At 45.1% G+C, this 23,125-nt stretch overlaps 1 protein-coding gene across 4 annotated transcripts in view; it reads left to right on the top strand.

The window, feature by feature from the left end:
• The window catches only part of ttc28 (tetratricopeptide repeat domain 28), a 530,600-nt gene that overhangs the window by 320,614 nt on the left and 186,861 nt on the right, over window positions 1-23,125 (top strand). For all 4 annotated transcript variants that reach the window (XM_033043376.1, XM_033043375.1, XM_033043374.1 and 1 more), the window contains exon 5: window positions 7,700-7,830. In XM_033043376.1, the coding sequence (XP_032899267.1) occupies window positions 7,700-7,830 (131 nt within the window). The remainder of the gene's footprint in view (window positions 1-7,699; window positions 7,831-23,125) is intronic.

Genomic DNA, 23,125 nt, shown 5'->3' with positions numbered 1-23,125 from the left:
CTCAGCCTTGCTGTCATTGCAACTCACAGACTGCACATCTCCTGCAGTGATCTCACCTCAACCTGCCCAATGGGTCTGCAGCTGCTGAATGACCTGCCTCTCCTCGTTTGCTGTGGGCATTGAGGTCATGTAGCAGAAGCACAAAAAGTTAGTTCTCACAAAGCTCTTGTTTGCCAACCCTTCATCTCTGTCCTCCGCACATTACACTTCACCACAAAGTGCTTTCCAAGCTGCCAGGAGTCAAAGTCGTTCTGTTTGACATTTGGAAAGCAGCTTCCTGCTGGAAGGGCAGCCCCACATCAGCTGGGAAACGAGCTCAGATGTTTTTTGTTTTTTTTTGCAACAGCGTTGATGAATGAATTGGCCGCTGTAATGTGACCCAGTGTGTCAGGGAAGGCGCAGGGCTAAGTGCTCGTCTTGACCTGGTATTTGTAACACAGATAATGCGCAGGAATGGATGCTGCAGTGTGTGTCGGGGGAGTCATTACAAAGTCAAGGTGAAATGTCTGGGAGTTGGAAATGCTCAAAACCTGGCGATTTGGATAGCACTTCCCTGATAAAGGTAACGATAAGGATCAAATCAACTGATGTCATTGAATGGACCAGTATGGAATAATTGCTAAGGGATAACATTGAGCGGACAGTGCTACTGGAACTCAGAGTGGTATGGGCGAACCACATAATGCATCGACAAATTAAAAATGAAATGAAGGAAAATAGTGCAAATAGAGACACTCTGCACCTCACAGTGCAAATGGAAGATGTTGAGCTCAGCATGGAACCACACAGACAACAAATCAAACGGATAAGCAGAGCAGAATAGAGGGAGCAGGCAAGAAAGCAGATCAGTTTAAAAATAATGGAATAGACAACAGATCAAATCTGCAAAGAATTGTCTCGGCTGACGGCCACTTGATGGATAATAACTTAAAAGGCTGTACTGTACCCCCCCCCCCCCCCCCCCCAAGGATTCACAAGGATATTATGATTAAGGTACCTTCCTGAAACAGAGAAACCACTATTTTAATGTTAGTGAACTGCCGCGAAGATCAATTATTTTGCTGCAAATGAGAGCTGGATAAAATAAAGAAATCCCAAGTGCAGATGGAAATGTTCCTGAATACTGATCAACAATGGAGCAGATCTGTGAAGCACTCTTCGCCATTGAACGTGTATCATTAGACAAAGCCAGCTGGACAATATCCTATCACCTTTAAAATTGGAACAAGATGAACACAGACTAATATATATTCATCAGTTTTGATTTTATTCCATTTCAGTGAATGGAATTGAACATGTCGGATAAATATGACAATGGTTATTTGTACAGCAGTTTACAAAATGGCAGCCGACTATGATTCTGAGATAAAATCCAATCTGGTCAATCCGACTGACTTGTGAAAATTAATTGGTATTGTTACTGGTTTATTATTGTCACATAGAACATAATAGGTGTTGGATTGTCTGAAGTCCGTTGTGATAAGTTACGTATGTTCAGCTCCTGGTGACTTAAAGCAATGATGATTCAGGGCAAGCCCTGGGAGCAGACAGGCTCGAGTGTCGTTTAAGAGGCATTTGGATAGTCAGGAATGGAGGGAGATGGATGATAGGCAGGCAGATGAGATGAGATTGGTTTGTCCTGCATCATGTTCGGCACAGACTCCGTGGGCCAATGGGCCTATTACCGTGCTGTACTGTTCTATGTTCTAGAAGACAATGAGAACTCACTGCAAGATTTATGTTGAGATGGTGCTGTGAAGGTTTTTAGTGCCAGGCCCTGGGGTTTAAAGCTCGGTCCAGTATTGGTTCCTATTTATTTAAATGCCGCCCTGCACGCGCAAACTCAAAGTCAAGTGGCCAACTCTGCTGACCTTAACAAACTGGGAGAGGCAATGGAACCGATGGAAGGAATTTTGAAATTCCAGAATGATTGGGCCAGTATAGGTTTGTGCGAAAAACAAATGGGAGTTGATACGGAATGCAGCACGCCTCGCTTAGGAGCCAAAAATCACTGGTGCTGTGAATAGTGTTGAAATAGTTAAGCAGAAACGTGAAAGCAGAAGCAAGTGTGCTCCAAATGGAGGAGACACAAGGAAGGGCAGATGGTGGAGTCTTGAGCAAAACACAAAGTGCTGGAGGAACTCCCGTGGAGCTGCGATTGAACAGGAATCCGACAACTGGAGCATTGTGGCCATCTTTACATGCCATTCACTCCAGGAAGGGTTGGAAGAGGATACAACAGAACTCCGCCGTAATGATTCCAAGGGTGGAAGGCTTCAGTTACATGAAGAAGCTGGGGTTGTTCTCCTTGGAGCAGGCCAGGTCACGAGAGTTAGTGATAAAAAGTTGTCATAATTATGAAGCGTGTAGACAAAAGAGATCGACTATTCCCAGTTGCGGAGGGAGCAAGAACTGAAGCACATAGAACGAGGATGATTGACAAAAGAAGCAAAACTGATGTTTTGGGAATTTATTTTTCACAGTGAATCAAATCCGTTGCCTGAAGTGGGAATGGAGGCAGAATCATGACAGCAGTCAAACGGGAGCTGGAGGCTTATCCGAGAGTTAGCAGGTCCTGTGGGCGAGAAAAGGGAATAGGATTAGTTGGAATGTTCATAACCTTCAGGCTGAACATCCCGCTGTGCTGTAACTACACTGTCATTCTGTGCTTACATGTTCATTTGGAATCCTTCTGCTTGTGAAGATTCATTGGTTAAATACAAAGACACGGGCCCAGAATACTAGCGCGCCCACAACTAACTGTTTTGTCACGATCACCGTCCCACTCGTGGCTTCGTCATCAGACTGCTGCACATCTCAGTTGCCTTTGGCCTCAGGCAGAGGCAAGGCAGGGTCACGCATTGTCCGCCACCCTGGAGTGCTCAGGGCAGGATTGGGATTGTGGATTGAGGTTGCCATTGGTAACCTGGGAGGATTTGTAGCTCGAGAGCAACAGTGCAGTTTGGAGAATCGTGAGCATGTGAGAGGTTGTTGTGATTGTCGGCAGAATGGGAGATAAAAGAGGAAGGTACACGCGTTGTGGGAAGGAGTTGGGGAAATTGATCCAACTGATATAATGGACCAAAAGGGGTTGCAGAGCCATTAATTAGTGGTTATCCCAGAGTGGCAGAAGGTGGAACGGCTTGGTCTAAGTTCCACTGAAGGACTCTCACAGGGAAGTGGTACTGGGAATAACATCACCCCCTGCAAAACACAAAGTGCTGGAGGGACAAGCAGCATTTGTGGAAGGAAAACTCAGATATATTTGAGGTTGGGACCTTTTTTCATACTGATGTGGTAGAGGAGGAGGGGGTGAAGGGTGGAAGCGTTTTCTTCCAGCTTTCTCCCCACCAGTTGAAGAAGGGCCTCGACCCTAAATATCACCTGAGTTTTCCCACCACCAATGCTGCCTGACCCGCTGCGTTCCACCAGACTGGCTCTCTTCCCGACTCAGTCTCATATTGGACGAAGGAGACAAAAGGAACTGCAGATGCTGGAATCTTGACCCAAACACTAAGTGCTGGTGGAACGCAGCGGGTCAGGCAGCGTCCATTTGCAGGGGGTGATGTTAACTGCAGATGTTAGTTTACAAAAAAATACATAAAGTGCTGGTACAGAGATGCTGCCTGGCGCTCTGAGTAACTCTGGGCATTACACAGCATGATAAAAGACACAAGGTACAGCTTTGTGTACTAGTATAGATGTCCTCGCCCGAAGGCTTGCATTCGACGGGATTGGGAACTCGCCCGAAGGCTCGGCAGATGTTGTAACCGGGAGGGAGCTGGAGAAATCAGATTTGAGGAGGGTAAATCGGGATAATGCCACCAGGCCCTTCAGGTGGGCTGCACGGAGGCGCCCACGACACAAAGATGGCCGGACGAGGAGAGGGAACTGCTCCAGTACATCGAGCGCGCGGGCCGACCGTACTTTGGACTTTGAATAATGGCGCCAATGTAATATCGGCAAAAAGGGTTTCACTGTGGAGTTGCATATGTGGGAAAAAAAGCACTATTGAGATGAATTTTCAGCGTGGTGCAAATAAAAATTGGAAATGGTTGTCATAGTATATTGCTCCACCAAAAATTAATGTTCCGTTGTATAATGCTGAAAAGGCCAGGTTCACCTCGCCGTCGATAAACTGGCTGACTAGTTCCAGCCAGTCGTCCATTCCTGAAGCACCAACACACGGCGTGGCGAGGCGTGACTTCCTGAAGTGTGTCATTTCCGAGGTGTGATGCTTCTGAAATAGGTGATGGATGATGCAAGATTTCTAATTAAATAGATCTGCAGGAATCCGGGGTTAATTACCTCTCATAAATAGTGCTGCCCCCTGAGAATTAGCCGGCTGTTCAAATACATTGTGGATTAAGTGCATCTCTTCTAATGAGCACAAGCTCTTGTGCTGAATTTATAATGTTGGTGGATTTAAAATATCTTACACATTTTATTGCCCGGCCTAATATTTGAATATTTATTGGAATGTCGCCGTAATGATCGCAAGTTGTGAGTCACTACCTGGGTCTTTACATTGTGTATTCAACCTTGTGACATAATTGGTATACGAGTTCACATGACAGCTGCTGCAACATAAATTGAACAAAATTAGGCAATGCCGTCCGTCCGTGCAAGGACTGGGTTAGTGGAGGCTCAGCCCAGCAGAACATGCAGCCACACAGGTCTGCTTCAGGGCACTGGCTCATACAATTGCCAAGGACAATACATACAGGAAGAGGCAGCGTGGAGTTGTGAGCAGTACAGGAGAATTACACTAAAGCCACCATGAATACAAGGGAAACAATCTGGTGCTAGAGTGGTGGATGATCAGCATATGCGAGGCAGATTAATACTGACAGTATATTTTCTTTTCAAACATGTGGAGAATATGGAAAAGGGGTTGTGGGCCCATTAATGAAAAGCGCAGGTGAGAATGTTATGGACATGAAGGAAATGGGAGACTAGGTGTTGTATCCATTTTCATTGTGGAGTGCGGATAACATTAGCAGTACTGCAAGGAAAAGAATAATAATTTAAGGGAAGGACTTTAATGGGTTTAATATCAGAATGAAACTTAATGTCTGTGTGGGATTTGGGAAAATTCCCCGTGACCTGATCGTTTCTACCCCAGTGTATTGATTGGAGGAAGGAAGTTAATGTTTTGGTTACTCGTTTTTTCAAACCTTAATAGGTTTGAAAATTCTGCTTTTAAATTGGAAAGTAACACATGTTACAAAAGTAAGAAGGAACTGGAAATGGCGGTTCTGCTTAGGTTGTGAAGACGTTTCTGAAGTTTATCGTTGGGATTGTTTTGATGTGATGAGTTGCTAACCTTGGCGGGTTGGGTGGGGGAGAGCCGAGGGACACTCGTCACGGGCCACCACAACGCATTTGATGTGAGGCCCAGGAGCTTTGTCAGCTGACGTGAAAGCTCATGAAAGTGGTGACAACTTTACAAGGTGGATTGGTAGTTTCTGTGGAGTCAGATCAGGCAGCAGGGAGCCAAGCTGTTCGAGCCACTGATCCAAGCACTTTAACCCACCAAGCCAGGCCCTTCGGCCCACCTAGCCTGGCCTTTCAGCCCATCGAACCAGTGCCAGCCACTAAACATTTATTTAAGAAGGAACTGCAGATGCTGGAAAATCGAAGATACACAAAAAAGCTGGAGAAACTCAGCGGGTGCAGCAGCATCTATGGAGCGAAGGAAATAGGCAACGTTTCGGGCCGAAACGTTGCCTATTTCCTTCACTCCATAGATGCTGCTGCACCCGCTGAGTTTCTCCAGCTTTTTTTGTGTACCAGCCACTAAGCATCTTTTCCACCAACACCCACGTTCCCATCAATTCCCTCCGGATTCGGCTGTGCAGTGGGGCAATTAACCCACATGTTTTTGGAACGTTGGGGGGAAACTGGAGCACCCCCGGGGAAATCCCAAGCAGCCACTGGGGGGGATGTGCACCGATGGCACTGGGAGTCAGGATTGCTTTTGGTTGTGATGTGGCAACACTTCTAGTTGAGTCACATACCACCACGCTCAAGATCGGCTTCTTCCCCGCCGTTACCAGAATACCGAACGGTCCTCCCATATGTTACAGGGAAGTCTCGATCTTCCATCCTACCTCATTGCAGACACTGGAGTTTTTCCCCTGGAACTGTCACACTAGAGGGCTGTAATGCAACATTCTGCACTCTGGTATTTTTCCCTTTGCACTACCTGTTATACTTGTGTGTGGCTTGCTTGCACTCATGTGAGGTGTGATTGGACTGGATAGCATGCAAACAAAATCTTTTCACTGTATTTCGATAAATGTGACAATAATAAAGCAATATCAATGTGTCAGCATAGCGCCCTGTTGGATGGAATTGGCGTTCCCCATGAGTTGTTCAGTGGCCTTGGCTTTCCTCTGATCCATGTCATCTCACACTCTGGTTTGGGTGGAGGCAGGGAATTCTACCCTGAGTGTGCAGATGATTCTGCAGGTTCTGTGGTGGGGAGTTGGAAGTGACGGAGGCATAGGCAGAGAATGTGCGTAGTTTCACCGTGGGAATGGAAGGTCCATGTGGGGATATGAATGAAATCACCCACTCACAAATTAATTGTGAAATTGTGGCGGAACAAAGGTTCACTGCCACGCACTATGTGTGTGATTCCGAGATGGATTGACAAGGCCAATGCTCGGTGGTTAGTTCCACTGGTTAGAGTGCTGCGAATAAGAGGACATTTTCCCATGATGAACTTAGAAGAGCACAGCACGGGAACGGGCCCTTCGGCCCACAATGTCTCTGCTAGATGAAGGGTCAGTTATTTACAATGGAGAAATTACCTTTCTCAAAATCTTGTGAGTTATTGGCCACTGCTGAGTATAGTCAGTGCTTAGATCAACACGTTTTTAACTCTTAAAGGAATTGAAGAATGTGAAAATTGGTTAGGAACATAGACTTGAGATGACTCAGGATGATATTAAGTGGCAGGGCCCCCGCAAAGTCCCTGTACTTTCTGCTCTTAATTCCATAACTTTCTGGGTACAGTAATCAGAGACCTTTATCAAGTCTAGAAAACAGTGAAGAAATGGTAGCTCCCCCTTTGAGGAGCTTGCTCAACTCTGCCCAAGACCTTGGCTTTCTCTTTCGGACACTGCCCCAGAAGAGGGCTTCACCAGCCCTGGAGAGAATGATCCAATGAAGCTTCAATGAAGCTTTTCTGCTTAATTGTGAGAACAAGCTACACAAAATTGACTTTCACTCACCTTGGCTGGAGAGACGTACTTGGGATGTACTTGGGAACATTCAAAACATTGAAAGAACTTGGCAATGTCAACCTGGGCCAGGTTTGCTGCTTCCGTCACCTCTGCCACGACTCCTGATAGAATGTGGTGTGTTGGCAGTGGTTTAAGGAGAACAGAAAATGTGTCTTCAATGGTCGAATAATCTGTTGAAATTTGATGTCTAACCTCATTTGTAAAATTGGTCGCTTGCCAAGCACCTAGGGATCCATATGTTCCAAAGAGAGTTGAAAATAGGGATAAAGAACATATTCTATGTGTTTATTTCCAGAGACATTTTCTTCATGATCTACATTATAGTTGATCTTAAATTTTAGTGGTCTGAGAAACTGGAGCTGGTGAAGGTAAACGATGTACGTGACGCCCTTGAGTTGTCCGCGTCTTTAAAAACGAAGCTCACTCTCTCTGTTCCTCTGCCGCAGGTGACCACACGGGCGAGTGCCGGGCCCATGGCAACCTGGGATCGGCATTCTTCTCCAGCGGCAACTACCGCGAGGCCCTCAACAACCACCGACTCCAGCTCGTGCTGGCGATGAAGCTCAAAGATCGCGAGGTGAGTCTCTCGCCAAATTCGCTTTGTTCCAGCACGTCAGACTGGGGCGAGTGAACATCATTAGAACGTGGCGATATCATTAGTCGGTGATGTAGCATCCCAGCAGCTGTTTGAGAAACATTTACACAGCATTTGGAGGGATATGGGCCAAACGTGGGCAGGTGGGACTAGTGTAGATGGGGCATGTTGGTTGAAGTGGACAAGTTGGGCCGAAGGGCCTGTTTCCAAGCTGTGTGACTGCAACTCCATGAAGACATTTCCTTTAGACTCTGCTCCCCTCGACTGCAGAAGGCATCTCCTGTAGATTGTATTCCTCTGTTCAGCTGAAGGCACCTCTTGTGGATTGTACTACTGAAGCTTCCATTCCTTTGCAAACATGTTTGGCAGTTTCTGAAGTTTAAGGAAACTTATCCTCTATGATTGTTTAAAAAAAATCTTTTTGTTGTAGAGCCAGTTTGATTTATATCTCTACAAAGTTATCTGGTTGTCATTAGTTGATGCTAAATGGGTTGCAGGGAATAAAATTATCAAGGAGTGTATACAAGAGACCATTTCAGAGGGATGCTTATGCTTGTGATTGTGCCTGAAACATTTCCCCAATGCCTGCTCATAGGTGGTTCATACAGAGTAGGTCACGGCACAAGGATGGGGTTAAAGGGCATGAGGGGTGCACAGTGGCTCAGCTGTTACAGCTGCTGCCTCATAGTACCAGAGACCCAGGTTGTATCCTGGCCTCAGGAGCTGTCTGTGTGGAGTTATGCATGTTCTCCCTGTGACCATGGGTGCTCTATTTCCTCCTGCATCCCAAAGACGTACGGGTTAGTAGGTTCATTCGCCTCTATAAGTTGCCGCTCGTGTGTCGGGAGTGGATGAGAAAGTGGGGTAACATGGAACAAGTGTGAACGGATGATCGATAGCCAGTGTGGGCTCGGTGGGAACTGTTTTCATGCTGTACCTTTCATTCAATTTATAAAGCCACGTGCATTTTTGTGTGACATTCTGCTGCTGCCTGAGGTGATTTTCAAAACGTCCCGTACCAGGGCAGGCTGAGAGGGTCTAAGTTTAAAATGTTTTGTGTTTTGCTCTTGTTTTCCATATATCCTTTAAATCTTTCTGAAGTGTCAGTTTGAATGCCAATGAATCACATTTCATAGTTTCTTTCTCCGAGCTGTCTTCAAAGGAATTTAGCAATGTCTTGGACGGGACTGTTTTAGATCAGAATTCTTTCTGGAGCCAATATCAATAGAACAGGGCAGGACTAGATATCAGTGAATAACCATGGGACATTAGAGATTAGGATACAAAGGTCAGTTTTATATTGTATGTCAGTGCCAAGCGGCTTTAATGCCCTGGTGTAAAGTGTTCTATAATGACTGCAATAATATTGCTCATTTATCTGCTTGCTGCTTTATAATTGGGAGAAGAATGTCTGATTGTCTTTGTTCTACCACATCTAAACATCGTAATCAGCATGATGGCATGTGAACGGAAATGTCGTGACAAAGATATTGAAGTGTGGTTATCATCCCTTGTGTTCAGGGACACTGTTTTCTAGCAGTTGAGCTGATGGCAATCGGGTTCAACATGTCAACAATGCAACCACTTTATTAAAAAAACCTTTAGATTGCAAACCAATCTGAAGAAGGGTCTCGACCCGAAACGTCATCCATTCCTTCTATCTAGAGATGCTGCCTGTCCCGCCGAGTTACTCCAGTGTCCATCTTTGGTGTAAACCAGCATCTGCAGTTCCCTCCTACACAACAAGTGTCCATGCTCTCCTCTGACTGCCTGGGTTTCCTCTGGCTGCTTCTGTTTGCTCCTCCATCCCAGAGATGTGTGGGTTGAATGATTAATTTGCCACTATAAATTGCCCCCAGTTTAGTTTAGAGATACAGCGTGGAAACAGGCCCTTCGGCCCACCGGGTCCGCGCCGACCAGCGATCCCCGAATATTAACACTATCCTACACACACCAGAGACAATTTTTACATTTTACCAAGCCAATTTACTTACAAACCTGTACGTCTTTGGAGTGTGGGAGGAAACCGAAGATCTCAGAGAAAACCCACACAGGTCACGGGGAGAACGTACAAACTCCGTACAGACAGCACCGGTAGTCGGGATCGAACCCGGGTCTCGGGCGCTGCAAGCGCTGTAAGGTAGCAACTCCACCGCTGAGCCACCATGCCACCCTAAGTGTGGAGGTGAATGATAGAACCTCTGAAGGGAGTTGATGGCATTGAGAGTAAGAAGATGGGAGGAGCGTAAATAAATGTTTGATGGTCAGCATGGACTCGGTGGGCTGAAGGGCCATTTCAAGTGTCGACAGTGTTTAATTGTCATATGTACCGGCAACGGAGCAGTGAAATTCTCTTTTTGCTGCAGCTTCATGGGTCTGTAAATACAACAACACATCAAATAAAGAATCAATAATACAAGACATTCATAACCATAATACTAGGTGATCATAATAGCACAAAAAAACAAGATCCATAGAGCAATCAAAGACACTGTCAATGGTTGATCGTAGCTGCTGAAGTTAATGTTGCGCAGTGTTCCAGAGCCTTGTGGTTGTTGAGGAGAAAGCTGTTCTTGTGTGAACGCAGCATTTTGAATGCAGCAGTACTGTTCTAAGAGGACTAACCCCAATTTGCCTCAAGCTGGGAACTGGTGACTAATTTGGTACGACGAGAAGTAAAACACAAATAAAAGCCTGGAGAGAAAAAAAAATGTTTCAATGAAATAGCTGTGTGTGTTATTACCTTACAAAGATAAAACTGAAAAGCAATTAACCTTTGTGTCAAGATTCTTTGTGCTTACAGGGGGAGAGAGTGTTTTCATCCTCAAGTGAATTAAGTCAAGTGCAGGAAATTAATTTAAGCTTCCAGGTGACATCATACGTGCACCAAACGTTCTCAAGTCTGCCCCGTCCAATGACTGTGTATTATTGTTGGAATCTGTCTGGCAGAATTGGTTTATGTTGGACAAAGCGTAAGGATGCAAAAACATATTTTGGGGTTGACTTAATACTCCCCAATGATGAGGTAATAGATTTCTAAGCATGTTCTCGAATAGAATTCGCTTTATTTGTTGAAACGTTAAATACCACAAAGGGAATATTTGGGTTGTATCAGTTGAAACTAATTAAGACAGCAGGCTTAGCGGTAATGTTATTGTTAGGAAGGCTGGGTTGCATCTCAGACTGGTGGAAGTGCCTGTGAAACACTGCACTTTGGGCCGCAGCTTTTAATGTTCAGGTCTGGAAGTGATATCCCCGTTGTAACTGACTCTGCCAAAGTGTCATTTGAGGAGGGGTCCCAATCAAGTACAATTTAATGGATGCTGTGAAGCACTGGAGAATGGATTTAACCTTTGCCTGCACCAGCTAAGGCACGGAATAGTGTGGGAAAGATTCATCATGCATAAAGCCTCTAGCCCATTGCGAGCATTGAATATTGTCAACGGAACTGGTGCGCTACAATGCTGCGAACTATATTCTGCACTCTGTGTCTTTCCCTTTGCTTTATCTATTGCACTTGAGTTTGACTTGATTGCATCTACGCATAGTATGTCTGATCTGTTTGGATAGCATGCAAAACTAATCTTTTCATGGTACCTTGGTACACGTGACAATAATAGACCAAAACTATTTGGAACTTAGAAAAAAGTTTAGAAGCAACGTTGATGAATTATTGATAGTTTATTGCAAAATATACCCCATTGGTTGAGAAAATGGTTTCATCAGGCACTGCTTTTCATGCACAAACTGTGTGTAAAAGTGATGTTGATGCTGGGTTTGATTCACTGGGACTTGTTCCAAGGTGCAACCACATCACCACGGCAGCAAGTCTGTCCACAGTCCACCTCTGTGTCCAACCTCATCCACTGTATCCGCTGTTCCAGGTGTGGACTCCTATATATCAGAGTGACCAAGCTCAGGCTCAGCGATCGTTTCGCTGAACACCTCTGCTCAGTCTGCCTAGGCCTACATGATCTCCTGGTTGCTAAACACTTCAACTCCCCCCACATTCCCACATTGACCTTTCTGTCCTGGGCATCCTCCACTGACAGACTGAGGCCCAACACAAATTGGAGGTAACAACAACTCATATTTCGCTTGGGCAGCTTGCAACCCAGCAGTATGATTTTTGATTTCTCTCACTTCAAGTAACCCTTGTTTTCCCTCTCCCTTTGTCCCTCCATCCTCTTTTCACTGTCCTCCTGATTAGATTTTACTGATTGAATTCTTCGTTGTCACGGTCTCCTCAGCTAACAATGTACAGTTCTACATTTCCTTGAACATTGTCCCCTTTGATCTGTGTTTTCACACCTTACCCTTCCATATCTCTCTGTCTCCCTCTCCCCTGACTCTCAGTCTGAAGAAGGGCCTCGATCCCAAACGTCACCCATTCCTTCCCTCCAGAGATGCAGCCTGTCCCGCTGAGTTACTCCGGCATTCTGTGTCTTATCTTTGGTGTAAACCAGGGTCTGCAGTTCCTTCCAACACCTTTTGCCTGTGTGGCTGACATTGCTGCCAGATTGAGTTGCACATTGGATAACGCTACGGATCAGGTGCTGTGTGTCTCCTCTCATGCTGACATCAATGGGAATTTGTGGGTGTAGCCTTTGTCCTCCGTTGATCAGCCAGACAACAGCAAAGAACACATCATCATGGTTAAAGAGCCTGCACTCTGACATCAAATCATCAATGATCTGCTCCCCCCCCCACCACCACACCTGCCAGCCGCAGAGAGATGGGTACGATGCTGAGAACGACATTCATGACCAATTGAGAGATTCTTGTACAATTCACATCCGAGCACGGTGTCACGAGGAACTGCAGACGCTGGAATCTGGAGCAAAAAGCAAAGTGCTGGAGGAACTCAGCGGGTCAGGCAGCACCTGTGGAGGGAATGGACGGAAGAAGGGCCCCGACCCGAAACGGCATCTGTCCCTTCACTCCACAGATGCTGCCCGACCCACTGAGTTCCTCCAGCACTTTGTGTTTTGTTACAAACTCAACCCACTTGGCATTCTGGTCATCCTGAATCTTGCTGCAGCATACTCAACTCTCATGGACTTGATCAAGGCACAAGATTGTAATAGGAGGGTTTGAGTAATTTAACCGAATAACGTTTCGGCATTCTGTACTGTGACAATGCACACTATCAGATAGACTTGTCCATGAGCATTGTTACCATGGGTGCAATTGGAGTTGATTTCATTGATTGGTTTCCCCATCTTGAGTTTGTAGGCTGCACTATCTTATTGAGACTTGTCAAGAGAAGCAAGGATGGATGCCTGTTTTTGGTGAGCCGGGGCGTTGTGGTTTGGCACCCCTCCCAGGCATGTTCCCGCACATCCACCCGTTCACTGGCTCCGTGGAGCGAGGTATCACAGGGCTGATGCTGCCTTAGTGATCAGCTTGTTGAAGACAGGGCTGCTAAAGCAAGGCTCAGCTGACATTTAAGGAATAAATCTCTAGGTATTTGCTTTTGCCTGACCAGTTTCACAAAGTAAAATAAGTATATTATGTGTCACAGCCAAGGGTTTTACCCGGGCAAATTGTATAAATTTAGTGAGTACCACATGATTGTAAAAACTCAACTCACATTTATTTACTACTTTGGTCTTGTGGCAGTTTTTTCTGCCGCTGACAGCGTTCCTTTGCTGATGAGCTAAATAGAATTGTTATCAGTGAACTCAATCCCTAATCCAGGGAAATTTATAGGTCGGGTCAGTGGAATAATGCACAGTAATTCATTGCTGAGGTACTATAACTCCAGGTAGTCACTTGCCTGGGTTATTTATGGTCAGACTGGAGGCATGGGTGCGGGAACCTGCAAACAATATGAAGCTGACGAGAACAGCTAACAACGGGCTCTTGCGCCAAAGTGTAGGTTGGCATCAGTGGGTTTGCAGCGAAGGTAGATTGTGAAACGTGACTTGCCCCAATTTATTAAAATTTGTCTTCACACATTCCAGTATACTTTTGAAATGTGAGCAGCTATATTAAATAATAGAGCTAAGACAGATGGGATCACAGTTGCAACAGCAAATACTTGGCTTAATGGATTGCTTGAAAGACACAGCATGAAAACAGGCCCTTCAGCCCATCGAGTCCAATCTGACCATGTCAGCCGTTCACACCAGTCCTATGTAATGCCGCATTCTCATCCACTTCCGACACACGAGGCAATTTACAGAGGGCAATAAACCTACAAAAAACATGCGTTTTTGGGATGTGGGATGAAATTGAAATACCAAGGACAAATCCCATGCAGTCATAAGGGGAATGTGCAAACTCCACACAGCCAACACCAGAGGTCAGGATCAAACTCTGGTCTCGGACAATGTGAGGCAGCAGCTCCACCCGCTGCGCCACTGAGCCACTTAATCATTTGCAGGTATCGAATACAGAAGTAGGGAGTTGATAATAAATGTGTGTAACCCATCGGTCAGTCCACACTTGTGATGAAGCAATGTTCAATTTGAAAGCCAAATTCGTAAACAAAAATGCAGGATGCAAATTCTTAAACACAAATAGAAGACATTTGGACAGGTACATGGGCAGGGATGGTTTGGGGAGATATGGGCCAAATACTAGTGCAGATGGGGCATCTTGGTCGGCATGGGAAGATTGGGCCGAAGGGACTCTATGACAAACTCATGTCAAATGGCAACAGTGGAGAGAGAAAAGCAGAGGCAATGTTTTAGCTTAATGATCTTTTATCAACCTGAAATGATAGTCCTGGATCTCCCTCCACAGATGCTGCCTGAATCCTTGAGTACCACCGACATTTTCTGTAGTCGCCTGAATCTGTGGTATTTTGTCCACCTTTGCATGCAGCACAGCCGGCAGACGAGAATGTCTACACAAGAGCAAGACGCCTACTATCCCTTCATATACAATGGCGTCACCATTGCTGAATCCCCCATCTACCTTAACACATCCCTGTCAGTGATAGCTGTGCCCCACAACACAGTAAGCAAACAGAAAATGACAGAGACTCTCTTGGCTAAATCTCCCTTCACTTAGCTGTGTTGACGAAACTCATTCTGCAAAGGTTTCTTGGCCTCATTTCTGCTTTTGGTGTCAGTGACAAATGCCAGTGAGCTCGCTGCGCCCGAAGATTAACGATTGCGATATCATCAAGTCAGAGGAACTAGCATCTGACTTGTGGGGAAATCCAGCTTAGGGTGGATGTGATAACGGAGCACAAATATCATGGATTGAAGTCAGTAGAAAGACAGGAATGGAATGTGCCCGTGTAGGGAGCTTAGTGGTCTCATGCACTGTATTAAATGTTTGCCTGCACTGGGATTCATCGCAATCTGTGCCTCCCTCATACTTTAAGCAGAGTGTTAATCACTGCTGATCACAGCACTTGCCAGAGCCACTCTCTGATGTTGTGGTGCTGACTGTGCACAAGTGCAGCTTAGACCTGCAAGCCCTGGCTGAGCCCTTGTTTCTTTTACCGTACTCCCCATTAATCACGTCCGGCTGAAGGTCAGGCAGCCCCGCCGACGCATGTGAACTTGAAAAGGACAAACATGTTCCTCCTTTCTGAAGGTTTTTTCACTGCTATCATTGCACGCGTTTTCATTCAGTCCCTAATTGTCCAGAATGTAGAGTGGAGAGTGACTGCCATATGCTGCAGATTTGATGGCTGTGCTGGTTCATCACTGGACTCGCTGGTGTTCAGGCAGATGCTGAGGCTGGTAGGGGGTTGATGGGATCGTTTTAGGATGTCAATTTTATGGAGGGGGAAGGGAGGAAAGTTCCAACGAAGATCACATCGGCCGGTAATCAGCTTAGTGAAAGTCCTGAATTCTCTCTGTCTCCGACACTCTGTGAATGCCGGTTTATGTTGATCCAAAGGCTTCATTTCACAAGTAATTACACCGCACATCACATCCAAAGCCCTTATTAAAATTCAAAAATACTCACTCCTTGAGCGTTTTTTTTCTTGGGATCCAATTACTTGTTCCCACAGTTGGAAATATATTCTTAATTTGAAGTGCAGTTAAATGCTGGGTGTTTTCATAACTTGTCGGCTCACTTATAAGAGGCTGATCTGGCCACTTTTAGACGCACACCACAAAATTAACATGTGGAAGTCGAGAATAGAGTATGTTTTGTGTTGATTTTCTACTCATGAAAAATGGAGAACATCAGGTAATTGGCTGCTTTGCTGGTTTTTGTTTCTGGACACAGTGGAGAGGGTGTGGGAGCAGCGGAGAGGCAGTGGGGTTGGGCTTGTATGTGGGAGGCAGTGGTGTTTCTGAGCGCAGGTGGCATAGGGACGGTGCAATATTGGTGCCTCTCGTTGGAGCCTTGCCCCACATGCAGCAGCAGCCTGCAGTACCTCGCTCCGCTCACACGGTGAGTGGCAGCAGGTTATCTGTCTATGTCCCGGCCACAATCTGCTTCCACCTGCTCCATCCCTAAAGCCTTGACCATGGAGGTTTTCAAAATGTGCCCACTCCTGCCCGGCTCACATCAGTGCTCACAGACTGAGCTGGCTTCAAGTCTGGGAGGGCATTATACTTTGTGACTTGTTATCAGGCTTCCATAAGCAAGGGTACAGTCCGATTCACCTCTACCCCATTGACGACATTGGACTATGTCTAAGGAACTGATGCACTACAATGCTGAGAACTATATTCTTCCCCTTTACTCGACCTATTATACTTGAGTTTGACTTGATTGTATTTATGTGTAGTATTATCTGATCTCTTCGGATAGCATAGATGTGGTGGATGTTTATGTTAAACTTTATTTTGTGCTGTGTGTATTTTTGCTTTTTACTTAGTCTGGCTGTATGGTAACTCAAATTTCACTGTACCTTAATTGGTACATGTGACAATTAAATTGAATCTTGAAGCTTGAAAACAAAGTTTAATTGGTACATGTGACAACTGTGAAGCTACATTTGTTCAGGAATGCATGTTCTTAAAACAACAGTAAATCCACCAACGTTTTAATATTCACTCTGACTATTTCTAGTACCACACAGTCAATAGTTTTGGCTACCTTTTCAGTGGTAGCCTCCAGCAGTCTCTCTGAAAACTGGTTGGCTTGCACTGGGGAAAATTTGTGAAGGCATTTGGAGCAGGTGGTGAAAGTGTTACAGTGAGTCTCCCTGACTGCCTCACTGTAAAGGGCCTGTCCCACTCTATGAGTTTACCCAAGAGCTCTCCCGAGTTTAAAAAAAAATCAAACTCGTGAGGCCAATTCTGAAGTATGGTGTACAATTTTGGTCGCCTAATTATAGGAAGGATGTCAACAAAATAGAGAGAGTACAGAGGAGATTTACTAGAATGTTGCCTGGGTTTCAGCAACTAAGTTACAGAGAAAGGTTGAACAAGTTAGGTCTTTATTCTTTGGAGCGCAGAAGGTTAAGGGGGGACTTGATAGAGGTCTTTAAAATGATGAGAGGGATAGACAGAGTTGACGTGGATAAGCTTTTCCCACTGAGAGTAGGGAAGATTCAAACAAGAGGACATGACTTGAGAATTAAGGGACAGAAGCTTAGGGGTAACATGAGGGGGAACATCTTTACTCAGAGAGTGGTAGCTGTGTGGAATGAGCTTCCAGTGGAAGTGGTGGAGGTAGGTTCGATTTTATCATTTAAAAATAAATTGGATAGGTATATGGACGGGAAAGGAATGGAGGGTTATGGTCTGAGTGCAGGTAGATGGGACTAGGGGAGAATAAGTGTTCGGCACGGACTAGAAGGGCCGAGATGGCCTGTTTCCGTGCTGTAACTGTAATTGTTATATGGTAAGCACGTAGAATGTATGTAGCGGGCACGTCGGAGCTCGGGACGTCTCTTAGTGGCTCGTAACGCTAACGGCAGGTACTCTGGAAACGGTTAGCTCGTGAAGATTTATCAACATGTTGAAAAATGTCCACGAGAGCCCCGAGTACCTACGAGCGGCTATTTCCGTAATTCTCCGAGTTCGAATCAGGGGAAACTCGGGAGAACTCTTGAATTACCTCCTGCAGTGGGACAGGCCCTTAATGCTGGAGAGGAGAGATGCCCAGAAATTGGTTTGAATGTCAAGTGAGGTGAAATTTAAAAAAAAAACCCAAAGTGCTGGAGGAACTCAGCGGGTCAGGCAGCATCTGTGGAGGGAAATGGACAAGAGAAAATTCTGACCTGAAATGTCGCCTGTCTGACCGCTCGCTCCACAGATGCTGCCTAACCTGCTAAGTTCCTCCAGCTCCACTAACTTCTTCCACTAACTTACCGGATAGTGAAAGGCTTGGATGGAGAGGATGTTTCCACTCCTGGGAAAGTCTAGGACTAGAGGTCATAGCCTCTGAATTAAAGGTCGCTCCTTTAGGAAGGAGATGAGGAGGGATTTCTTTTGTCGGAGGGTGGTGAATCTGCGGAATTCTTTGCCACAAAAGGCTGTGGAGGCCGTCAATGGATATTTTTAAGGCAGAGATAGATAGATTCTTGATTAGTACGGGTGTCAGGGGATATGGGGAGAAGGCAGGAGAATGGGGTTAGGAGGGAGAGATAGATCAGCCATGATTGAATGGCAGGGCAGACTTGTTAGGTCGAATGACCTAATTCTGCTCCTATCACTTATGACCTTATGACCCGCGGAGTGATGCCAGCACTTTGTGTTTAGAACCACAAATCATCTTTCCTTTTGCCTTTCCCTTCTTCCTCGTGTTTTGCTCCTTCCTGCCGTTCTTCATAGATACACCCCAGTCTCTCTTTAAAGCCCAGGGCGTCTGTGGATGGATACAAACTGTTTCCATCTCGTGGATTGACATTGAGTATTGCACTGGGCTGCGGGGTCATTTGATGACCCACTTTGAGAAGTTCTCATTCAAAGCGGTAACAAATGCATTCACTACAACTTTTTTAAAGTGCTGAAGAGGAAGAATCTACAGTAGCCATAAATCACAGGGAACCCATTTATTGCGATGGGTCAGCGAGAAAAAATGGTTACAATCCGAGGAAAACCTTTTTATAGCACTTAGCCAGGCATGGTTATGTGTCCATTGGGGAATAAAACGCCAGGATTCATCGCATTCTGTGCTATCACGATCAATGTTAACAGATAGTAAATTTTATAAGAGAAAGGGACATTTTGTGGCTAAGTATCTGTGCAGGAATTCGGTTTTATTTTATCTGGTTCTTCCTGTAACTCCAAGAAACATGTATGCTCAACCAAATTCTCTCTGTAGATTTATTTTTACCCCATGGTGTTAAGCAGATGCAATACGATGACGTTACATGAGTAGCCAGTGTAAACAACCTTGTGTGCCTCGGTGTGTTAGAAACTTAGAAACATAGAAAATAGATGCAGGGGGAGGCCATTTGGCCCTTCGAGCATGCACCGCCATTCAATGTGATCATGACTGATAATCCGCAATCAGTAACCCGTGCCTGCCTTCTCCCCATGATCCCATGATCCCGCTAGCCCCTAGAGCTCTATCACAAGGGGCTGTCCCACTGCGGTGACCTAACTGGCGAATTTAGAAGTGTTTAGGGGAGTTTGAAAAAATATCCAATTGAAGACCTCCTTCGACTATGTAGAAGACTAGCTTCAACTAGCTTCAGCTAGCTTTGGAAAAATTGAATACCGAATAGTGGAGAGTAAAGACGATCTCCTTCAATCTCCCTTCGACTATGTTGAAGACTATCTTCGACTACCTTCGACTACCTTCGATTACCTTTGACTACCCTCGATTACCTACGAATAACATGCCGACCTACTACGACCTACTTCGACTAAAAAAAAGTACGAGTAAAAAAAGTATTGATTTTTTTCCATGGCGACCTTTTTTTACTCGCGAGCATTTTACAACATGTTTAAAAATATATGCCGCGACCTAGCTGAGGCCTCGAGTACGTGGGGACTACTCTCGAGCATGAAGGAGAGTTACAAAGACCTCCTAGGACCTCGTGCCGATCACGCTGCGAGTATGAGTTGAGAGCAAACTCGTCTGAACTCGTGGATTAGGTCGCCGCTGTGGGTCAGCCCCTTTACTCTCTTTTAAATTCATCCAGTGAATTGGCCTCTACTGTCTTCTGTTGCAGGGAATTCCACAAATTCACAACTCTCTGAGTGAAAACGTTTTTTCTCATCTCAATTTTAAATGGCCTTCCCTTTATTCTTAGACTATGCCCCCTGATTTTGGTCTCCCCCATCATTGGGAACATTTTTCCTGCATGTAGCTTGTCCAGTTATAATTTTATACGTTTCTATAAGATTTACCTCTCATCCTTCTAAATTCCAGTGAATACAAGCCCAGTCTTTCCAATCTTTCCTCATATGAGAGTGTTGGTGTTTGTCTTTTAATAACATATCCCCCCTTTATGCTTGACCATTGATGTTAATGGAAGTGTATTCTTCTCAGTAATGGGAACTGATCCCCGATGTTCATAGAGATAAACGTATGGGAAGGCCGGCAGTCCAGTGGTTAAATGACTGGGTTAGTTACCCATGTGCCTGGACTGACAATACATAGACCAGTGTTCAAGTAATCAAACCTTACCACGGATCATTGGATTGTTGCAAAATCCAGTTGACTGATGGTAGACACAAAGTGCTGGAGCAACTCAGCGGGTCAGGCAGCATCTCTGGAGAACAGGGTTGGGACCCTTCCTCAGACCCGAAATGTCAACTTTTCTCCAGAGATGCTGCCTGACCCGCTGAGTTGCTTCAGCACTTTGCGTTTAACTTCATTGTAAACCAGCACCTGCAGTTCCTTCCTACATACCAGTTGACCGCTGGCCTGTTAGGAAGGCAACGAGCACCTTTACCTGGCCTGCTGCATTTTGACTCCAGCTTACAAATGGTCCAACCATCCTTCTTTAAATCTCGTTCTTTCAACATGATTGTGGTTGCTCTACGGATGTTCAATGTTGGCTACACGCCACGTCTACACGTAGGACATCTGTTGCGCGAACTCTCTCCCAATCTGAGGGCGACTACTGTCTCTAGCCCCTCATTCCATTATTTTCCTTGCTCCTTTCAGGAATAATCTCAGCATCTTAGACAATCTCCCTGCATGAACAGCAAGCCCAGACTTATCCATCTGAACAAAATACTCCGGTTTAGCTCGCATTTCCTCCCACTCCATGATCAAGGTGTGATGGGACACTCGGCATTCGTGGCTTCCCCTACAACCCCAAAATGTGACTTTGGTCATTGTGGGCACCAGGGGCCAAATAGCCTCCTGGGCCATAACTCAGTTAATGCACCTTATACAGCAAAACACGTTATACAGCAAAAACCATTACAAGTAATTGCTTCCTTATTAAATATCTGAAATATTAATATCCTGCACCTAATTTCAGTTTTGTGCCGCGCTGGAATTTCTCTCTGTTCCCTGAGCGGAGTTTCATGATAATGAAATGTAACTGATTCACACATTCGTCATTCGGTGGAAAAGTTCACACAGAAATAGGAGAACGACATGAAGTCTTCAGTTTATTTCTCAGTCCAATGTCAACAGCGAATGGGATATTCATCGCAAGCAAATCAAAAGCCCTTTTTAAATTGTTCATAAACTTTATAGTTTTCAATAAATGGAAAGAATGATTTTACAATTACCCCTCTTCCTGTGAACGGCCTCTGGTTACCTTTGTAACCAAGCCTTTGCATGTTGTTTATGGGCAGCTGCTTGTAATACATTGGGAAGCGAAAAACTGATGGTTCAGTGAAAGTAATGAATGACTCACATTGTATGAATATCGGGCTCAGCAGTTAACCCTTTGTTGCCACTCAACAGCCTTGCTTTGGAATAGAATAATGGATCTCTGCAGTGGATTACTGACTGGAGCCTGGTCAGTTTGCATCTTTTTCAGAATGCGTACAAGGGTAGCTTGGATCATGAACCTGCATATTATTAGACTGTTTCTTTCTCCCTTCAGTTTTTACATTATTTGTACATTTTCTAAGCTGTAAAAGGTCCTTGGATTGTCAAGGACCTTAGTGAATAAGTTCATAGAACATGGAACAGTACAAGAACATGCCCTTTGGCCCACAACATGTGTTCCAAACATGATGCAAGGTTAAACTAATCTCCTCTGACAACACATGATCCATATCCCCCCATTCCTTGCATATCCATGTGTCTTTCAAAAGCTTCTTAAATGCCACCATCATATCTGCTTTCCCCGCCACCCCTGGCAGCGCGTTCCAGGCACCCAGCTGTGTAAAAAAAAAAAAAAAGACTTGCCCCACTCATCTCATTTAAACTTTACCCCTTTCACCTATGCTCTCTAGCCTTTGACATTTCCCCGCTGGAGAATACATTCTGACTGTCTCCCCTATCTATCCCTCTCATAGATTTATATATTTCTATCGTGTCGCCTCTCAGCCTCCGACGCTCCAGAGAAACGTTTGCCCAACCTCTCCTTATAACTAATACCCTCTGATCCAAGCAGCAGTATGAGAGATGATGTGAGATCTAAATATCTACCTTCTGAACCAATTCCATTTTAAGAACGGAAGCAGCTGAATTAGAATCAGATTGAAACCAGACGGAAGAATCAAGATTGGATAAGACTATGAGACGAGACAGCAAGGAGGAGTTGCTATTTTTTAACTGTAAACATTTCTTAAATTGTTCCATTTTGGGGCTGGAGAAGTTTATTGGTATTGTATTATCAACTATTACATCGTTAAAGCATTATTTATGTTGTTTAGTATGATCCTTAACATGGTGCTGGAATTTTACATTCAGTGTGAATCCAACAAGCACTTAATCATAGAGACATAAGGAACTGCAGATGCTGGAATCTAGAGCAAAACACTAAGTGGTGGAGTAACTCAATGAGTCAGGCAGCATCGTTGGAGGGAATGGAGAGACAACATTTCCGGTTTAGTTTAGAGATACAGCGTGGAAACAGGCCCTTTGTCCCATCGAGTCCACACCGACCAGCGATCCCCGCACATTAACACTACCCTACTCGCACTAGGGACAATTTTACATTTTAATACCAAACCAATTAACCTACAAACCTGTATGTCTTTGGAGTGTGGGAGGAAACAGAAGATCTTGGAGAAAACCCATGCGGGTCACGGGGAGAAGGTACAAACTCTGTACCCCATGCACCCCATGCGCTGGCGCTGCGAGGCAGTAGCTGTACCACTATACCACTGTACTTGAGACCCTCATAGACATAGAAACATAGAAAATAGGTGCAGGAGTAGGCCATTTGGCCCTTCGAGCCTGCACCGCCATTCAATATGATCATGGCTGATCATCCAACTCGGGCTCAATTCTTCATTAACTATGGAATAGGTTATGAGCACAC

This window comes from Amblyraja radiata, chromosome 25, assembly GCF_010909765.2.
Source record: "Amblyraja radiata isolate CabotCenter1 chromosome 25, sAmbRad1.1.pri, whole genome shotgun sequence".
Lineage (NCBI taxonomy): Eukaryota > Metazoa > Chordata > Chondrichthyes > Rajiformes > Rajidae > Amblyraja > Amblyraja radiata.
The sequence above is the reverse complement of the archived record's forward strand: the minus strand, read 5'-3'. Positions and strand labels throughout refer to the sequence as shown.